Source organism: Myiozetetes cayanensis, unplaced genomic scaffold (genome assembly GCF_022539395.1).
Source record: "Myiozetetes cayanensis isolate MyiCay16 unplaced genomic scaffold, myiCay2020 scf12, whole genome shotgun sequence".
NCBI lineage: Eukaryota > Metazoa > Chordata > Aves > Passeriformes > Tyrannidae > Myiozetetes > Myiozetetes cayanensis.
The window spans coordinates 2428693-2448234 of NW_026086826.1; the positions used below are offsets into that span (position 1 = coordinate 2428693).

A 19542-nucleotide genomic window follows, 5' to 3' on the forward strand; every position below is an offset into this window, starting at 1 on the left:
ACTAGGCCATAAAACCTTACTTCAGGCCAAAATGCAGCAGGATATCCTGCAGTTCAAAGATTTGTGCTTTTATAGAGAAATAGATCACTAATTTGTTAATTGAAATTGCAGCACTTTAACAGTTATTTACATTTCTTTTGCACTTTGCTTTTTGGACTCGATTTATGTTCCATATAAATCTGTGTGATCTGTTCAAAACTTGCTGTCCCCTTGGCTTCATCAAGTTCCTTTTTATATATACAGGTGTGACTTACTTGTAGAAAATGCTCCTTCATACTTTCTGTAATTAGATGGGGGACCTTGCTGAAGCTTCATGGGAGGTTGGTGAGACTAAAGTGAGTTTGGGTTTGTTTTGTTTGAAAGACTGGATGTGTATGTGGGTAGCAAAACCAGTTATTAACAGAAACCGAACAAGGAATAAGTTACAATCCTTAGCTTCACTCTGTTACAAGTTAGGAGATTTAGTGTCACTTCATCCCATGTCTCTTTATATTCTTAATGCTTCACCTATCTATTTGACCAGTCCTGCAGACAGGAAACAAGCATGTGGAACACAGTGGAGACTGGCAAGTCCCCTTGTTTCTACTGAATACTGAAAGAGACCAGTGTAATCTATCTTTAAATGATCTTTTTTTTAACGATAACATAACTAAACATACAGCATACAGACATCCTGCAGCCCTCAATTAATGGAAGAACTAAGAGCTCTGGTTTAGAATGACAAGATCTTTTTATTACCATATCACTAATAAAACAAGGATGGTAGCATCAGAGGACCTCCTGTGATCTGTACCATCTCTTGCCAGTCACATTAGAAACGACCTGTAAATCAATCTGACAGATTCCATCAACTGGAGCAACATCTGCTGGATACATGCCCCAGTACACACGCTGACAGGGATGTTCAAATTACCATCAGTTCAGAATCCATTCTGGTTTCTGTAGAACGCAGTGAAGTCGAGTGGAAGGAATAAAACACCGTCAGTGAAAGAGGGGGAGTTGAACACCGGCTGACGAGAGACAGGTTACGAGCAACTGGCATTGTTTGTAGGCTCTGTGTGTACCAGGAAGAACACCCAAATAAAGCTTTTAAGGCAAAACAGGTTATAGTTCCTTACTTTTTGATACAGGGGGAGGGCTGCAGCAGGACAGTGGCTCTTGTTTTGCCCCTGACAGGAGAGTTCACTTTGTCCCCAGAGGATCAGGGTATCTGTCAGGCAGCTGCAGCTATTGCTATTCAGTTTTGGAAAGAGGAAGACCATGGGTTAAAAGGGGGTTTAAATGATGATAGTGAGTTTGGTCCCAGTTCTACGGATCACCTCTGAGGTTCAGCTTCTCGGATTTAGATGTTTAAAGGTAGTATCTTTGTTCTAGCTTTCACATTTGTCTAGTGAGAGACACCTTCCATCACCTGAGGTATGTTTCATGCAGTAGTTACTCATTACTTCGAAGAAATTAGGAGGTTTGAGACTTGTGAAGCAAAAAAGGAAAAATAATGATGTAACTGAAATCTTCTTTATTCACCAGCCAAATGTAACCCAGTAATTCCCACTGAGAGGTTCCACACACAGCACCAGCACTGTCCTTCCCCTTGGCTCGCAGGGACTCGCCACGCACATCCAGGTAACTCCATGGAAAAAAACTGCCAAGTTTAACTTTGCTCTTTTCAAGAATACAACTCTGTACTTGTGGAACTCTTTTCACATCCCAGCTTCAGTGTGATCCAGGATCTCTGAGCTCGCTGATGATCTTGGGACTGTGCAAGGCAGAGGTTTTTGCAGGTGCAGTGTTGTGACCTTTCTGGTGAGTATGGCTGGTATTGTGGTGGTTTAACTTCTTCATTCCAGAAATTGGGTCTCGTGTTGTTTCAAGCAGTTGTGGCCTGGTTTTGTAGTCTGCTGCCTCAGGAGGGTCCCTGCCAGCCTCCTGCAGGAGAACAAGTGACAAACCAGAACACAACCCCTCCAGCCTCAGCCCGGTGTCTTCGCTGAGAAGCACGCTGCCATAGCCAGTGGGGGTTGGGGGTTGTTTTTTCTGTGATAAATTTTGTTTGCCCTCCTTCCTCCCACCCCTGTTTAAAAACCAGCAGCTTGATGGCACAGCAGCAAATGCACATTAATATCAAACAGAATTTTCACTACCGTTTTCGGATTAACATGAGATGTCAGGATGTAAAGTGAGCTGGATCTGCACATGGGACCACTCTTGCCATTAAAGGCTTTAGGCTGGAACGGAGCCCAAAATTTTTAGAAGAAATGCAACATTTCCTGATCAAATATTCATTACATGCTATATAGAATTATATATTTCAAACAAATTTTATAAATAAAAAGCTAGGCCTTTCAAAACCATCAGCAGTATTAATTTTGCATTTGAAAGATTATGAAAGATAAACAAGCACGTAACTGTGAATTAGAAAAATACCGGCCTAGGTTGCATAAAAACCTCGGTTAAATAAATACTGTTAAGTTTTCACTATGAAAATTTCAGTGGCATTGCACTTAAAAAAGCCGTAATGAATTAACCATCCGGTAACGACACTCGAGGTGTTTTTCACAAATCACGTGACACACACGGGAATGGGTGGGGGTCAGGTGGCCCAAAAAGGGCCACGTGCTGGGCTAATAACGCAGTTCCACAGAAAGTACTCTCGGTACGTGCTGCTCCTCCATCCCAACTTCCCGGCTGCAGACCCTGTTCCCCCGTCCCCCGGGCTGCGGTGCTGCCCCAGGAGCTCCAAAGGCTGGCACAGAAGGTGACTGTGACTGTGACCCCCCCTCAGACCAGCGGTTTGGCCTGGGGGCGGTTCCCAGGGCGTGGTTCTGGTTTCCAGTCTGGCTGGAAGAAGCGGATGTCGAATGTCCGCGCCCAGCTCTCGAAGACGCGTTTCTCCGTGATGAACCGGTGGTGGCTCCCCTTGCGGCCCCGCTCGTGGGAGAGGTACATTGTGCATTCGTCGGGTCCCAGAGGCTCATAGTAGTGGTAAGGTACTGAAAGATGGTTAGGATCCCTGTGGGAAATAAAAGAAAACAGGTGGAAGCCCAAGATGTTCCTGTTCACTGATTGAAAGGATGCTATCTGTAATAAACTGACGGGCTCAAATCCACTTTTTCTCCCAGTTAAACTAAATTTCTAGGCAGCTGTATTTTTGTTGCATATTTAATACGTGAGAACGGAGCAGAGGTGTTTTCTTTGCTCTTTCTACTGCTCTCCTTTAATCCTCCCCCCAATTAAACGCAGGGCAGCAGTAGCTCAGAAACAAGGGAGAATGCTGCAGGGCCTGCGTTACTGCACACCACATTTGAAGCAAACTGCTTTTAAAAGAGATTTGTATCTAGGCTGTGATTTGTAAAAGGTCTTGCAGAGGTATTTACTGAACTGGGGGAAGAAAGGGAAGAGGACAGAGGGGAGGTGGTTATCTGTGTCGGCTCAGCTGAACGTTCCCAGTGCGGCACGCGAGGGAACACCTTCACACCTTCAGGGAGTGCATCTGCGTGCCAGGTCAGTGATACACAGTCTGCTGTTCTGCTGGGTTTGTAAGCAGAACAGCTGATGCACAAATGGGTTCTTTTTTTTATTTTACAACAGTGTCTGAGCTAAAATTTGAAACGGTTCACCCCTACTCTCCCTCTGACCTTGGGACCCTGCTCGCACTACCCGGCAGGAGACGAGAACTCACGAGGTGACACACAGGGTACTCCAAAGACCAATCAGGTACTTAGGATAAAGTTCATTTTACCGTTCTAACCTCAGTGTTTTGATGCTGCAGTCTGTAAAAGGCACACTTGTATTATAATAAGCCAGAGTGATTCATTCTCCTTTTGTTTTAATCTCTATATTAAACTGTGCCCAGTATGTTTTCTTTCCTCTGGGCACGGCGTTTTGGCCCGACAAGAACTCCCACAACCCTCTCTGTCATGAATTCAAAGAGAGCAAGCTGTTCCAGACAGAATAACCCAATTGTACCGCTCTCCACAGTTGCTACCAAGTATTTTGTTGTGGCAGAGAAGTTAATCCAAATATCAGCATTTAGTGAAGCCTTGGAGCTGCTCTGTGTTAAAGCCTGAGCTGAACAGGACCCTAGTACAGAGCAAGAAATCTCATGCAGATTCCAGACTGTCAGCTCTAATACACAGTTGATTATTTCCATTTTGAAGAGCTAATATTTAAGCTCACTTTCAATTGAATGCATCCACAGTCTGTCAGCGTTCTGTCCTGGCCATTATTTTTACTTGTAATTCTGTCACCTAAGCAATTCTCTAATTTTTCTTATTTTGCCATTATCCATACTGTGTGTGCAGAGGTAATGTATGATATTGCTGCTGCTTCCCATTTGTGCCTTAGATTAACGTTTTAATTCCATCCATCAGGCTTCCTCGCAACCCAACACGGTGATCAATCTTACAACAACAGAATAACAATAAAATTACATTTCCAGAATAAGATGGATTCTAAGCTTATTAAATATATTCTCACCGGAATATATAAGAGTGAAACAAAATCCTTCATTACCTTACCTACAGAAAACATATTTGTAATGTAAAAACTACCCTTCAGGTAGAAATTTAATACTTTTAAGCTATTAGAGGTCAGTCTTCAGTTAATTTTTTCACTTTTTTGATACACTGGACCTCTTCTTATTGTCACTTACTTAAATGAATAATTTGTATGGTTACTGTAAATCGAACAGGATACATTTTCATGTGATTTATTTTCGTTAAGAACTGCTAAACAAATAGGTCTCTGCCTCTCATTTAGACTCTGGAAGGTGGATTCTAATCTTCTGTTCTTGAGGGTTCTTGGATTCCCTGAGGTTGCATGCTGGTAAACTTTGGATTTGAACTGCGGCTCGAGTAACTACACCATAACCCAAATTAACTGTGCCGTGTTATCTTCTAACTCTGCAATTAGCTCGTGGCACCAGCAGATGAAATGCATGAGTAATTTCTATAAGGAAATTGCTTGCCAACTCATTTATTAACATTAAAACAGATGCTGTTTCATCACTGACTGATACTGGACATTAATCAGTGTTTTGTCAGACTCTGCATGCATATTAATATCACAGCTGGGAGGGATGTGGGGAAGTTCCTCTGTGAAATATCCTATATTTCCTTCCTGGTAGCCTGCCAGCACAGCACCCGTGTCAGTGCTTGTACCCGTGTCAGTCAGCTGCTGTTTGCCACTTGAGTGCACATTTTCCCACAGATGGTATCCACCCCCAGCCAGAGCTGAAGGCACAGTGAACACTGCTTGCCTCCAAAGAAACAAGGCAGGAAAACCAGGCCACGCCGCATCACATTCCGGTCAACCTCTTCCTTTAGAAATGAAGTGCCATTATAAATCAACCCTCTAAAACTACAGGCACTCACTCACTCTGTAAAATAATTCATATTCTGAAGGCTGGATAAAGTGTCATTAATATGTTGAGTGATGGGCAAGGTGCTGTGCCAGGACTATGAAGATTTCCGGGTAATTTTTTTGCCTTCTATTCCCAGGGTCCCATTTCCCTGACCTCCACTATTAGCCCTGTTTTCCAAACCATTTATGCATTTTGTTACTAAGGTACTGAGATGAAGCACATTGGACTATCTCCCACACAGCTTAGAGTCCTGCAAGCCCCTCTTCTTCCATCAAGCCCCTCAGGAGCTCCAGGAGATGTAACTTCCAACAACTGCTTCTCTGCATTTGATTTAAAGGAACTGGGAGTGGAGAGAGGGAGGTAAGAAAACACTAGATTTAAAAGCTGTAAAAGGAAAGCTTCAGGGACTGTGGTGGTATCTGTGCACCACTGTCAGGTGGGTGTAGGGAGGCGAGAGGAAAATCCTCGATGTCCCAATTCAGGCTGCCAAAGGGAGCTCAGAGAGGGAAAGGTTTCCCATCTGGGGTGCTCAGTTTGCTCCAGTGAGTGCCAGGATTGGATCCCTGGGCACTGGAAAAAATACAGCAAGGTGGCTTGTTTGTCTTGTGACCAAAGAGTGAGAGGTGCACACACTCTAAAGAAATCAAGCCTTTAACCCTTACTACAGCATAAATCTGTAGCAAAGTAAAGGGGGTTGAAATTTCATATAGCTTTGCTGTAAACTACTAAAAATTTATAAGAATCAGGACCCCAATTCCAGTTCAGCTCTGAAACTCAGTGTCCAGTGAAAGTAAATAGGAATTAATCTAAACCACCTTGTTGCCATTAATAGTGACAAATCTTTTACTCAGTACTCCAGACTCCTTCACTAGACTATTTTTCCTGCACGGGTGCAAAGCAATTTGGTTAATGATCTTAAGCTAATAATTTGTAGCAGAATCAACAGTGTGATATTCACGGTACCTTTGAGGTGTCCTTCACGTTACAGATGTGGCACTAATTCAGTTCCACCACAGCGATCACCACCCTTGTTACTTACTCCCAAATTAATGCTTTAAAAAAGAATCTGCTGAAATTTCAAATCTGGTGATGTGAACTCTGAATAGAAATAAGATTTTGGGGTTTTTTTTTCTTTTAATCTTAATGATTCTTTGTTGCACAGTGACTAGGGTACCCACACCCTCTCTCACACACATTACAGAGTTATTACAATTACAGTGTATTTATTTATTTCTGTTCTGTTGTCTTATTTCCTTGAAAGGAGGCACTGTTTAACTTCTTAAAGAGTGGCTGAAGAGCAAACTAAGAAGGTTAACTGTATTTATAGCAAGACACTCACAGATCTTCATGGACAGCTTCTTCCAGGCATGGCAACTACTTCATCATCTGGGGAATCAAGCTGAAGTAAAGACACTTCATAATATTTTGATTAAGAAATGACCTTTTTCCTTTTTACAACCAGGTGAGCGAACCTTTATGTTAAGATATTTTTTTTTCTTTTAATGCAGGCTGTAAGCACTATTACACCAGAGGCAGGATTAATTTACAGCCTTTCCTGGGTTATAATTTAACATTACAGCCATTCGATTTCAGTGTATCAATTCCATGAAAACCTTTCATGTGGCCTCAGGGACATTTTTAGCCTCTCTTAAAATCTGTTTGGGTTTAGTGGTTTTTTGTTCGTTTTTTTGTTTGGTTGGGGTTTTTTTGGTGTTTTTTTTGTTTTTGTTTTGGGGTTTGTTTGTTTGTTTGTTTGGGGTTTTTTGGTTTTTTTAAAAGATGTATATGTATCTAAATTATCCTGACTTTGGCTGAAAAGTCAGGACTGTGCATTATTCTGCAGTGAAATGCTGTCTTCTAGCATTTTTAGATCATCAGTTTAATAATTATTATTTCCATGTACCACTGGAATGCAGCCCTTTCTGGACTGGGACAGACCAACCACTTGCATAAACTGAAGAAATATGTCTTGGCCAACCGAAATGACAGGGGAACGGAGATGCTGTGCTGGGGAAGGTATTTGTGTTGTCTGGCATATCTGATCTGGTTTGTTATTTTCCTTGGAGGATTCATGATGAAGTCTGGCAGTACATCACAGCATTTATCATCGGTCTTTTGTTATAATTTGTAGAAATCCTCACAAAGTGGAGTTTAGTGTTGACATTTTATGCTGTGATTTCTTCAGGGATGTGCCCAGGACAAATGCAGATTCCTGACTGATCCTTTTAAGTCAGTCAGGAGGACTTTTCTCAGAGGAAAGTCAAAGCAGTCCTGAGTCAAAGCAGTCCTGTTCTCTGACAGATGCACTAACCTGGCACTGCAGCCTCGCTCCCCTTGCCCCTGAAAGGCCCCTGGAGTTGGCCAATTTGTGTGTTCCTTCTACCACTTGTGGCCCACACCCCTTGTGCCCCAAAATGGGCAATTAATAACAGGACTGATCCTCTGTGTGTCCACATTCTGGGAGAGACGTTTGGTGGGGATTATTTAGTTTACTGTAAAATTATGATTCATGGGACAAAGATGCAACAATCTCAATTTCTGCTGCACAGAAAGTTCAATTTAGAAACTAGTCACTGTGAGAATGCTGTTCCTCTTATTAATTTGGGGGGAACTTGAAAAAACAAATTAAAAGTCATGTTTTCCAGTACTTCTTTCTTCAGATTAATTTCATGCCAATTATTGCATTACTTTTTAGTTGATAAATATTCAGAGACTGAAAGAAACCAACAAGATGGATTAATTCTCCCACACTACAAACAAAATTTTTTTAATATTTTCCATAACATAATTAAACTCTTTTTGTTGTTTTCAGAATGAGATTGCGGGACGTCTTAATTAACTGCTCTAAGAGGACTGAAGACACGTTGCAGGAAAAAAAATAAAATTAAAAGATTCTGATTTTTATCTGTAACATTAACTTTGTTGGCTAATAATGGTTCCAAAACAAAGATCCTACCTGCAGAAATCCGGTGGCACCATGCCATAAACATTTATCCTGTCACAGAGCTCCAACGCGATAGCCATCGTGAACCAGCCCGTGCTGAGCCAAGTGTTGGATATCTTCCTGAAAGCAAAAACAGAATTAAGTTTCTAGGCTGACAAATAATTCTCGAGGCTTATTTATTTGTTTGTTTTTCTTGAAACAGCAATTTTTTTCCCCACTCTCATGAAAGGCCATGAAACCTGGGCAACCACGACTGCTTTGCTCGTTCATCTTTTAATGATTTTTGCTTAGTGTGTCCTGCCAGTGGCCTCATCTATGCAGAAACCGCCCTGGCTGTAATTAATTTTGGGGCACAACAATGTTAATATTTAGCTGACCTTTTGGTAAATTTACTTTAAGTGACTGAAACTTCATGCACTGTATTTATATTCTACTGCTAGCAATCTGTACACATCTGTAATCACTTAATGGAGCTTGCACTCTAAGTGCTTAGGAAGATGCATCACGGGGAGATGAAGGGGCTGCTTAAAATGCTGTGGGAACAGCACACAAAGGAGCCTGTCTGTGTGAGTGACACCTGGCCTCGAGTGCTCCTTGTAACTGTCTCTCCTCCCACCCCACCCATGATTTGGGTTTCTGGAAGCTCCCACAGCCGCTCGCTGTGACTGCTGGCAGGAAGTTTATCGGGCTGCAGCTTTGCCTTTGTCCCCACAGCCAGCCTGGGAAACCTTTATCCTGGGAAACCTTTATCCTGGGAAACCAACCTTCATCCTGGGAAACCAACCTTCATGCTGGGAAACCTTCATCCTGGTATACTTTCACCCTGGGAAACCAACCTTCACCCTGGGAGCTACCCCTCTGCCTGCCCCGAGTGCCATCCCCTCCCCTGGCCTTCTCTGCAGGCTGGGAGGTGGCTTTCAAAGAAGCTCAACTGATCCCAGCATTATTTATGCAAAACAGGAGGTATCTCCATGTAATTTTGGATTTGCAAATGGTGTTTCAATTTTGCAGTGTCACAGGTTCTTATCTGCAAAAAGGCAACAGTAATGTTTCCCCTTCCTCTCATTTGCTCCCCAGTGCTGTTGGGTGCGTAAGAGCTGGGTCCTGTGGTGGTTTCTGGTTGCCTGGCACGTGCACTGGAATTCCCAGTCCTGTGTTAAGTTCCTGCACTTGGCTCTGTGCTGTGGGAGGGCTGGCAGTGTTGGAATGGAAGGATCAAGGAAATGCCAGTGAGGAGCACGTCTTAAAGGTGTCACAAGGGCATGGTTAGGGGCTGGCACCTCTCTTAGACATGCAGGCACATAAAGGAGGGCATTTGCTCCAGAGAAAAGGAGTTCAAAGGTCTCCTTTCAAATACTGTTAAAGAAGAAGACAGCCAGGTCTCCCTAATGGCTCCTCACTCAGCTAGAAAAGTCCCGCAGGAAGAAGTTCAAGCTTGTGTTATCTGCAGCCCCAAAAGGCCCTGGATTCCTGCTGACAGCCTGTCACAGTGCCTGGCTCTCCCTTCACCTCCTGCTGAAGCTGAGGCAGTGTGGGAGCAAGGCCAGGCTCCTGGAAGGCGTGGGCGCTGTGTCAGATGGGATTAATGTGGAACCTTCATCAACCCCCTCTCGCCCACACCTGCCTGATACCCAGGAAACTTCGTGACATCACCCCCACCAAAAATAAAAAAAGCACAGCAGAAAACGTGAGGTTCTCTCTGGAGAAGCCACCTGGGAATCCCAGGTTCTGACCCGAGTTCCAAGGCCATCTTTTAGTTTACCCAGCGACAGCACAGTGTGGAACAGTCCTGGAAGGAGGGACCTGAGACCACAAAAAAACCACTGCAGGCGAGTGCCAGCAATCACTGATATCTCATTCGGGCGAAAAGAGCCACCACGCAGCTTCCCAAGCTAATGCACAACAAGCTGCTCCCAAGTAGGTCACCTACAGGGCAGGAGGAGGGAGACGTTCAGAGCACTGTCAGATTGAGGAATGCCTTGTACCAAGCTTCCCATTTCCTCAGGGAATTTTAAGACTGCTGCAAAGAGAAAAACCAAGTGGTGGTATCAGTGCTGGCTGCTCGAAAGACACTTCTAAAACATAAGGGAATTCTTTCAGCAAGTATGCCTGAAGGATGAGCCTCGTTTATTTGTCCTGTCCTTTGTGGGTGACGTGCACTCCTGAAACACACATTTTTACTGCTCCTGACATACAGACTGCCAGGCTAGGCTGGCATTTGGAGAATGACATGTTTTAAGCATCTCATCATTTCCAATTACGGGCCCTTATTTATTTTCTGACTCTGAAAGTGTGGAGCTGGGGGGTGGTGGTGCAGTTTGTCACAGCGTCACAGCTGGGGCACGAGCTCAGCACAGACCTTCAGGCACTGCAACAACACAAACCAGTACATAAGGATTTTCGGCTCAAAACTATTAGGAAAGGGAAGAGTGGGGAAAAGCTTACAAAACTTGCTTCTGTGAATCAGTAGGTAATTCAGGAACATGCTCAGGCTAAGAGTACTCTGGAGCTTGCACAAGGCCGCTGTTCCAGGTGCCTAACACCTTACATTCCAAATCCCAGGGAACAAGTGTAGCTGGACCATGACAAAAGGCTCTGCACAAGGTCAGGCAACCCAGCTAGGCTGTCTCTTGGGTTAGTTTTCCTTTTTTACTTACACACCCTCACACTGTAATTTAGCGTTTTCAATAAACAGGAGAGTAACTGAATAGAAATAAACTAGCTTAAAAGCTAAACAATCAAATAAAGATTTAAAAATTGATTCAAGTACCACTTTGACCTCTTTAAATACCGTGTCCCTAGGACAGCAACACAGAAATGGGGTTGTAGTGTCTTGCCTCTTCATAAAAGATCTGAGAAGAGTCCAACAAAAGAGTACTGCTTTTATACCTAATCAGCTGTAATGAAAGAATATGAAGAACTGTCATGTGCTTATTAGGGGAAATTATCAGATATTCTTTTATATGATGAACTAACACACAGCGCTGATAATCCTGTAGTGCACACTAAATTACAATTAAAGGCCTTTCTGCTCCACCAAAATCTCATTTATAATCTCTATGGAAATACTCTTCCTGCAGTTATTTCATTTATGCTTCTTTTATCTAATGACTATAATATTGGTTCTGAATCATATTTTCTTAATGTACCCTTATTCAATTATAAAGTTATTTTTAAGTATAGTTACTTTATAATGCCAAGTATATCGCTCTGCAGCCTTTGTCTTTCACCACACTATTTAACTGGCAGTGTTTTCTGAAGGCTTCTCTTCATTTCAAAATCAGCTTTTTTTCCCCGAAAAGCACAATACATCCTATTACCTTTTTTTTTCCTCATCATTTTTTTCAAGACAGAAATGAATAGTTTGATTGTTGCAACCTCCCAATCATGCTTCTCTCTCCCCCACCTTTGTTTTTTGTAGGCACAAATGCCAAGGGCTCAGCAGAAACCTCCCAGGGAACAGCAGCATTCCAGGCTGCTCCTGCCCCCACAGCCACGTAAATTTTCTCCCCTTACGAATTCCTTCCTACCCGTGTTCCCTTTTCATCTTCCCTCTCTTCTGTGCTGCTTTATTCATTTATTTTCATCTCCCGTTTTAATCTTCTTAGTCCTTCAAGGGTGCTGTCTGTGCCCTCTAAAGGAGCGGCTCACACACAGCAGAGCCTGCAGTTTATTAAAATCAACAGGGCCCGTTCCCGAGGCTGAATTTTGCTGGCACCAGAGTGCCCTTGACTCACCCTGGGAATTCAGGGTGCCCACGACTGAGTCCGGTATGAACTTGTTAAAATGTCATTAACGGCTCAAACGCCTTGGGAATACTTGAGGAGCCGAGTCCGGTTGGTGCCTGTGCAGGGAAAGAAGTGCTTTGATCAGGCATTCACTACAAGGCCTCTGGCTCTGGGTGGCTGATGCAGAACCAGAAAGAGCAGCTTGCCTGAAAATGGCACAGCACGTGTCAGGATAAGAACAGGACCCTGGCAGTGTCAGGGAAGGGACGGGACCCTGGATCCCCATGGCAGAACTGGCCAGGCTGGAGCAGAGGAGGTGAACTGTCCCCCAGAACTGGGGACTGCACGACATCCTGCACTGAGAGCCTAATCCAGGAAAGGATTCCCTGTGTTACAGTGCAGTTACAGCTTTGTTTGGCTTTCATGCCTTTGTAAATACTAAAGATAACCCTTTTCTTGAAGGGTTCAAATGCTTAATTCACCTTCTCTGGAAAAGACTGAAACACATCAGAAGTGTCAGGGAACCTCCCCTATCTCTTCCTTTTTGTCCTGACAGAGACCCATGCACACCAGTTTGAGGATGAAATAAAAAGGACCTTGACTGGTAACAAACTGAGCTACTCTGTGCTCCAGTGTGAGGGCAAGTCCATCACAAACTCAGATCCATCCTTTGACCCACTATAACTGAGCAGAGCTCACAAGCAGCCACGTGGGGTGTGACCAAGGCAGCAAATATACCAAGCAAATGATACAACAGTTCCCTCTAACACTGGTTCTGCCTTTTTTGTGTAGCCCAGAAAATTAATTCTGTGCTCTTGAGCCTTCCCTGTCCACAAGAGGACTGAGCCCCGTTTCAAGCTCTGGTGTCTACGTGTTGTATTTGTAAGCTAGAAAATCTCCCCATGAGTTACTGCACAATATACCTACCACTTCATTTGTGCCTAAGTGGGGACCCCTGTTTTCCATTTTTACAGCAGCATATTTAATAAGTAAAAAAATAGAAGTTCATTAAAAATAAATGTCTTTCTTGCTGGGAAGTGCTTGGTTTGAAGGCCCATTTTCAAACACTGTATGTGAAAATACTCAAGTCCCGCACTGGGTCACTTACTAAAAATTTGATTTGAAGATCAGCCTACAAGTCTCATAAACAGTCTCATAAAGATGTAACTATCATAATAACTTTCCATTTTCCAGTTGCAAACATAAGATGAACTGTTCTGAAGCACCTAATGTATGACTAATGTTTATTTGTTTTACACCAAGCTTTACAGCTGCAATGTTCCAAGAACGCTTAAATTCAATAAACAGCTATTATAATTCACTGAATGGTGGCATTTCCTCTATGAGAAAACATAACCTATCCATTTTAATTTTTCAGAATCAGTGAAAAAACTTTAAGGTAGATTGCCCCAAAGTGAGATTTAAACAGCTCCTGCCTCCTTGGCTGTACAAACACTACCTCCAGATTCTGGTACTCTGAGCTGGTGAGGCCATACTCCATACAAATCATTTTGATGCCTGTTTTTCACTTACGTTACCAGTGATCCTGTCTGACACGCCGTACCACATTTACAACTCACGAGGCAGAGGATTTAACGGGCGTGACTGTCCCCCTGAGCAGCTCTGAAATGGCTACATATAAATTATATTACTATATCCCGTGTGACATCCCCCCCAGCCGGATCCGCGTTCGGTTCTCACCTGTCCTTCCCGGTTTCCCTCTTGAACAGGTCGTCGAACTGGAGCATCTTGTGGCGAGAGATCATGTAGGCTTTCAGCTGGGGCAGGATCTGGTTGATGAGCTGCAGGTTGTTGTACACCAGGCCCTTCCCGTCCCGGCGCATGTAGCTGCTCGGCCCCCAGAAGATGAAGACGGCGCCGTGGCTCATGTTGAGGAGCTCGTTGCGGTTCCGCAGGATCCTCTGGATGCTGGAGTGGGCGATGACCCGAAGGCTCGTCCTGTTGCCGACGTCCCTGCCGTAGCCGCGGGTGGGCGCGTCGTTCATCCGTATGACGCACTCGGTCTCGTCGATCCTGTCCCCCTGTCTGCCCCCCAGCAGGTGCCCGGAGCTGGTCACCAAGGCACAGCTCCTGCAGTGCATCTTCAGCGGCTGCAAAGACACACGAACCTCAGCGTTAGCTGCTGACATCTTCCTTTTCAGTACACATTTCGGTTTCACACAGAAATGGCATGTTCTACAGCAGAAATCGCAAGGGAATTCACGTAAATCTCTCCCAGCAGCCTTCCCAACTGGCTGGGGATGCTTTACCTGCAGGTTTTGTAGGTGGGGGAAATGTGGTGTAGGTGTATTAGCCTTTACTGTTCCTCTGTGGAGCTGAGCCCATTGTGTAAATCCTCCTTTCCACTGTCTACACAGAAATGACAACAGCTTCTGTACTGTTCCCAGCTGCTTAGGGCTGTTCTTCCACTTGCCATAAACAAGCTACAACTGGAGTGTTTTTTACTCTTCCTCTTCTACTTTTTTTTCAGGAAATAATCAACTCTAAGTCCTCCTAAGTTCATGTGTGAATAGCTTTTCAACCCTGGGGTCAGGACACTGTGCTTGGGGAAGAGAGTGATACATTGGCCCAGTCCTTCCACGGTATTTGCAGGTTGGTCCCATAACCACTGCAGTGCTCTTGTACCACCTCATTTATGCTTCAGCACTCAGAGCTGGTCATTAATGTCTGTGTACATTTGGCATGGCAGTGAGTTAGTGCACTGAACTTTTTCTGGCTTGTCAGGTCATGCACAAAAGTTACACAGTAAAATGGAACAGGAGGTGCCTGCTCGGTGAGTGCTGACCTAATGGAAGGAGGACAGTAAAACAAGCTCTCATGAAAATGAAAATGCATGATAAATCATATTCCTGGAGTAAGCCACTGATATAGGTATCAATTAGAGGAGTATGTCACTGCCTGCTGCTCAGCATGAGAACTAAAAAGGGGCAAAGGGTTAACAATATCCCCAAAGTGCTACTTTCTAACAAGAGTACAAGGAACTGTGAGGTAATTAAAGACTGTCTGAAGGTGTGCTACAGTTTCTCTGAAAAACAACAACCAAAAGCAACACCCAAACCCACCCACCACCTCCCAAATCCAACCAAACAAAAAACCCCACTGCAAAAAAACCCCAAACCAAAGCAGGCGGAGAAACTCAACTGCAGTTGCTCAATCATTTTGATCTACTGATCTCCTTCCCTAAGGGTGTCCATCAGATTTTTCTTTTCACCCTCCACCCTAAAGGATGGCATCACTCCAGTACCTTCCTGGTGAGTAACAGGCTTGTTTGAATTCAGACACACCACTTGCTGACACAGCAGTTGCCTCCTGCACTGTGGCACTGGAGGGGACAATCTCCACTGGCTCTGAAGAGCAACCTAAACACAGCCAGCACATCTCCAAGTGGAAACCTGGTAGGTTTATTAGCAATGAGGAGTTATGGTGGATTATAAATCACCCTTACTATCAACCACAGGCATCAAATGACTACCTCAGTCTGCAGGGAGGCACAGCTTAAAACTCTGAAGCTGAAAAGGACACATAACCTAGGTCTGACATCGTCTCAGTCCCCTGTTTGAAAAAGCTTTGGCCCCTAGAATTTGATGGGAGTGTTTTAGTGTAGTAACTTACGTTTAATTTTGAAAGTAATAAGTGGTTGGTTACTACTGCAGTCTGAGATTTTTTTTTTTTATATGAGAAGAGCTAATGAATGATAGTGCTTTTCAATTGAAGAGAAAATAATGAACTATAACAATCTGTGCAAAGATACAACCGGCAAGTCTTGTATCTCCATCTCCCCCAATCAGCAAAGTCCCTTTTCTTTCACATCTAAGGACTACAATCCTGAGCTAATGATATGGGTAGAAATGTTCATGCCTTTGTGAGCCCAGGTTCCTAATGCAGTATTTACATGCATTTTCCTTTAAGCTTTCACCTGCCACTTTGATGAATTACCTAGCAAAAGGCTCTAAGGTGAACTGGCTGCTCCACCACCATGCCTGGGAAAGCAAGATGAAGTGCTAATGAGGTTAAAGGAAATGTAGTCAGCACCAATGTTGACTCACACAGGTTTGAATACCCTCATAGCAAGGCATTTTCACCTATACAATCTCTGCTGCTTTCTGGCCTATTGAGCTGTTTCTTTTAAAAAAGTCTGCCACAGAATCCATCAATTGTTGGGAAACAAGGGGGACCATCAGCGGAGCTGGGGAAACCTGGGGATGGGAGGGCTGAGCCAACAGAATAAACATTAACACCTCCCAGAACATCTGTCCCAGATCTTGATTGAAAGATGTTCCTTCTGGTGAGAAGTCCCTTTAGGTGAGACATTCAGGTACTGCCTGACTACATCTTGACTGATGCATGGGGGCTGAGCCCCTGCAGCTGCTCCAGGCAAGCCATTTTCAGTCGCCTCACTCAGATTCTTTCAGTCGAAGGCCACAAAACTCGCACCTCAAAACTGTCAGAGGAATTCACAGCCAACAGCCACAACATTCTCACACCAGCTGTTTATAATGCCTTGACAATACTGAAAACAAGGGAGGGGGGGGAAAAGCTACAGGCTGTAATACCTATAGCGTTGGGAGGCAGCAGTGGCACCAGAAATGTCATGTATTTAAGCAATAATAATGCAGGCACGAGGCAGTTCTCTGGGATTGATGACCAGCCTGGAAAAGTTGATGGCCTGAGAATAACCAGGGGCCATTAAGCCAGAAGAACATTAACTCCACAGAAAGCGCTCTGTTACAGTAATTATTACAGTGATATTTTGGAAAAAAAAGCAAACTGGGGAAAAAAAAAAAGAAAGGTAAAACAACGACAGACGAGGTATATTTCTGGAGCCTGGCTTCAAAATACCCAGAGAAGGGACAGGGTGAGAGGTAGGTGAGTTTTATAGTACCTGCATTAGGTAACTCGAAGTGTAACATGCCATGCAATGTGAAAGCTGCTGACATTTAATTGTACTCACTGTCAATCAGCAGCCACAGTTCATGTGCACCCTCAGACAGGGAACAAGCCAAGCACTGGCCCAAACAGCTGCCCAAATCAGCTCTCAGTTCCAGTCAGCTCAAGACTCACGTGGAGAGAGGGGGAACAGAGGTTACAGCAAGCTCCCAGTGCAGGAGCCCCAGGAGATGGCAAAACCAGCTGGTGCTTTTCCAAGGCTATCCCAAGGGAATAAAGGGAGCAGGTGAATGTTGATATGGATAAGCCCCATAACAGCACCTCAGTGACCACAACAAGTGCAACTGCTCCAAGTACCACAGGCCAAGCTGACTCCTTTGGAAGGAAGCTTTCACTTCCATAGATTATAGCCCAGGAAGTGCTTGCTGCTCTTTCATGTGCGCCTGACTTGGTTAATACCAACAAACAGAACCAAAAAAAACAATGCCACAGTTGTTTCTGCATTTTCCAATTGGAGGCAATTTGCACTGTTATTGACTTTAAAAATCTGCATTGCCCAATGATAGAAAAATGTTATTTTCAGACACTTTAGTGCTCAACTGCTTGAAAAGGATCAATGGGAAAATGTTATTCCTGGTTCAAAACATGTTACTCTCAGATACAATTATTTTCTTTGTGATGAAATCAAATGATAATTTTTTTTTTCCTTATAGAAGTCTTTCGATTTAGAAGATTTAGAAAACAAGACAATTCTTTCCAGTAAAATCAGGAACACTGGAAAACCTGCTTTTTCCTATATTATTTAATGATCTACTTTCAAGACCCCTGGGTTCAGATCACCCCATTATCAGCAGTATAAAACTTTCCTTTCTATAAATAAAAAATAGAGTATTTCATCTTGGCAATGATGACCTGTCCAACAACAACAACCAAACCAAACCAACCAACCAAACAAGCAAAAAAAAAAACCAAAACAAAACCCCCAAACCCAAAACAAGAAAAAAAGACCTGGAGAGAAGAACAGCTCATTACTGAGTTCAGCTAAAGAGACCACCTGTCAGTTCACGAACAGGAGCACTCCTCATAGATCCATCTGGAAATATTACAGATGATTTCAAAGTGTACTGGGAGAGAGCAAGAGAGACTCAGAAAGGTTAAAGCACACCCAAACTCGTTTTGGATGGATGACCTTTAACTGAGCATCTGAGACTGGAAGAGCAAAAGGTTTCCCTTGCACTGCAACACCTCTGCAGCACATCATCAGCCAGCACATCTCCTCCTGTCTGAGCTGGAAGGAGAAGCTCTGGGGCAGCTCCTCTCTGCATTAACTACCTGAATCAACAGCTCCCAACCTGACTGAGACAGCAAGAGCAGCGGTACCAACAAAGACTGATGTACAGGAGAGCAAATCTGTTTCTGCTTTCAACTGAATTAATTCACTGTAAGGCTGAATTAATTCACTCTAAGGCTAAATGAATGGCTGAAAAAGGGACACATGAACTCTGTGTTTATAAACAGTCTTCCTGCTTCAGGAGAAGTGACCTCATTGGGGAGCAGCCCAGCTTTCTCTTCCTGTTACAAAGCAGGTGATTGCAAGGGCAGGAGTTTGAGGGCTCCCCTCCCCGGTGCCCATCGTGCCTGGCCTGAGCACAACTCGTGACACTCGCTGTGTGTTACCTCAGGACTGGCTTTTCAGGTTCCCTGCCCTGAGCAAGGAACTGAATCAGCATTTCCCAGGCGATGTTAACGAACCCCCAGTTCACCCCACGCTCGATGCAATTTGTTACATATGGCCTGCTCTTGATTGCTGGGTCATCAGCCACCAGCAACAACACTAAATAATTAAGTCTTGGCTGGTAATACAGTATTTTGTCCTGGCAGCTTCAACTCTTTTACTTTCTTGTCGCTTTGAGCAGCTCTGAGGTTTCCTCACAAGCTGCTGGCTTGGAACCACTGCTCCACTGGGCTGGCTGCTCCTTCCCTCTGCTCCTCTCCCAGAAGCTCTGAGGACAATCCCCCTATCCCAGCAGCCACCCCAAGCCCTGCAGGAGCTCCAGACATGCCCAGCCCTGCTCCAGCTGCTCCAGCTCTTGTGGGTCCCTGTCATCAGCACTGCTCCAGGTGTAAAGCTTCTCGTGCCACTACGTCCATCTCTCATCAGCAAGCTACCAATAGAAACAATATATGTATGCCTCCTTCCTAATATTTTCCTCTAAAACAATAAAAACCGTAAGGCCAAAACTACTTTTCCCTGAGAAATTCCCAACAACCACCTGAAAGCAGAAGAGAAACCCTGAAGCTTCATATTAGCCAAGTAACTTCTGTTCTGTAAGTCAATGCAGCTCAAGCTGTCTCATTAGTGAAGTACAGCTGTGCACTTCAGAGGTGATTCCCACAATGCAAGGACTCTGGGAGAGATGTTCTTGTGAAAATAATGCAAGTTCCTTGATTATTTTTGCTCTGTAATATACTGATGGTGGAACAGTGCTGTCACAATAAGATGAAATAAATCAAAAATGAAAAAAAAAACACAAACCCCACGTACAAGCACAAAGAGTTTGCTGTTTTTCAAGTCCCACCTACAAAATGATGTTATCAAA

At 44.0% G+C, this 19542-nt stretch overlaps 1 protein-coding gene across 2 annotated transcripts in view; it reads right to left on the reverse strand.

The window, feature by feature from the left end:
* Positions 1–711: 711 nt before the first annotated feature.
* Positions 712–19542, reverse strand: part of ST6GALNAC5 (ST6 N-acetylgalactosaminide alpha-2,6-sialyltransferase 5) — a 67024-nt gene continuing 48193 nt past the window's right edge. For both annotated transcript variants that reach the window (XM_050307291.1, XM_050307292.1), the window contains exons 3-5: positions 13736–14145; positions 8319–8426; positions 712–3010 (exon numbers count right to left, since the gene is read on the reverse strand). In XM_050307291.1, the coding sequence (XP_050163248.1) occupies positions 2779–3010; positions 8319–8426; positions 13736–14145 (750 nt within the window). In that variant the 3' untranslated portion in view covers positions 712–2778. The remainder of the gene's footprint in view (positions 3011–8318; positions 8427–13735; positions 14146–19542) is intronic.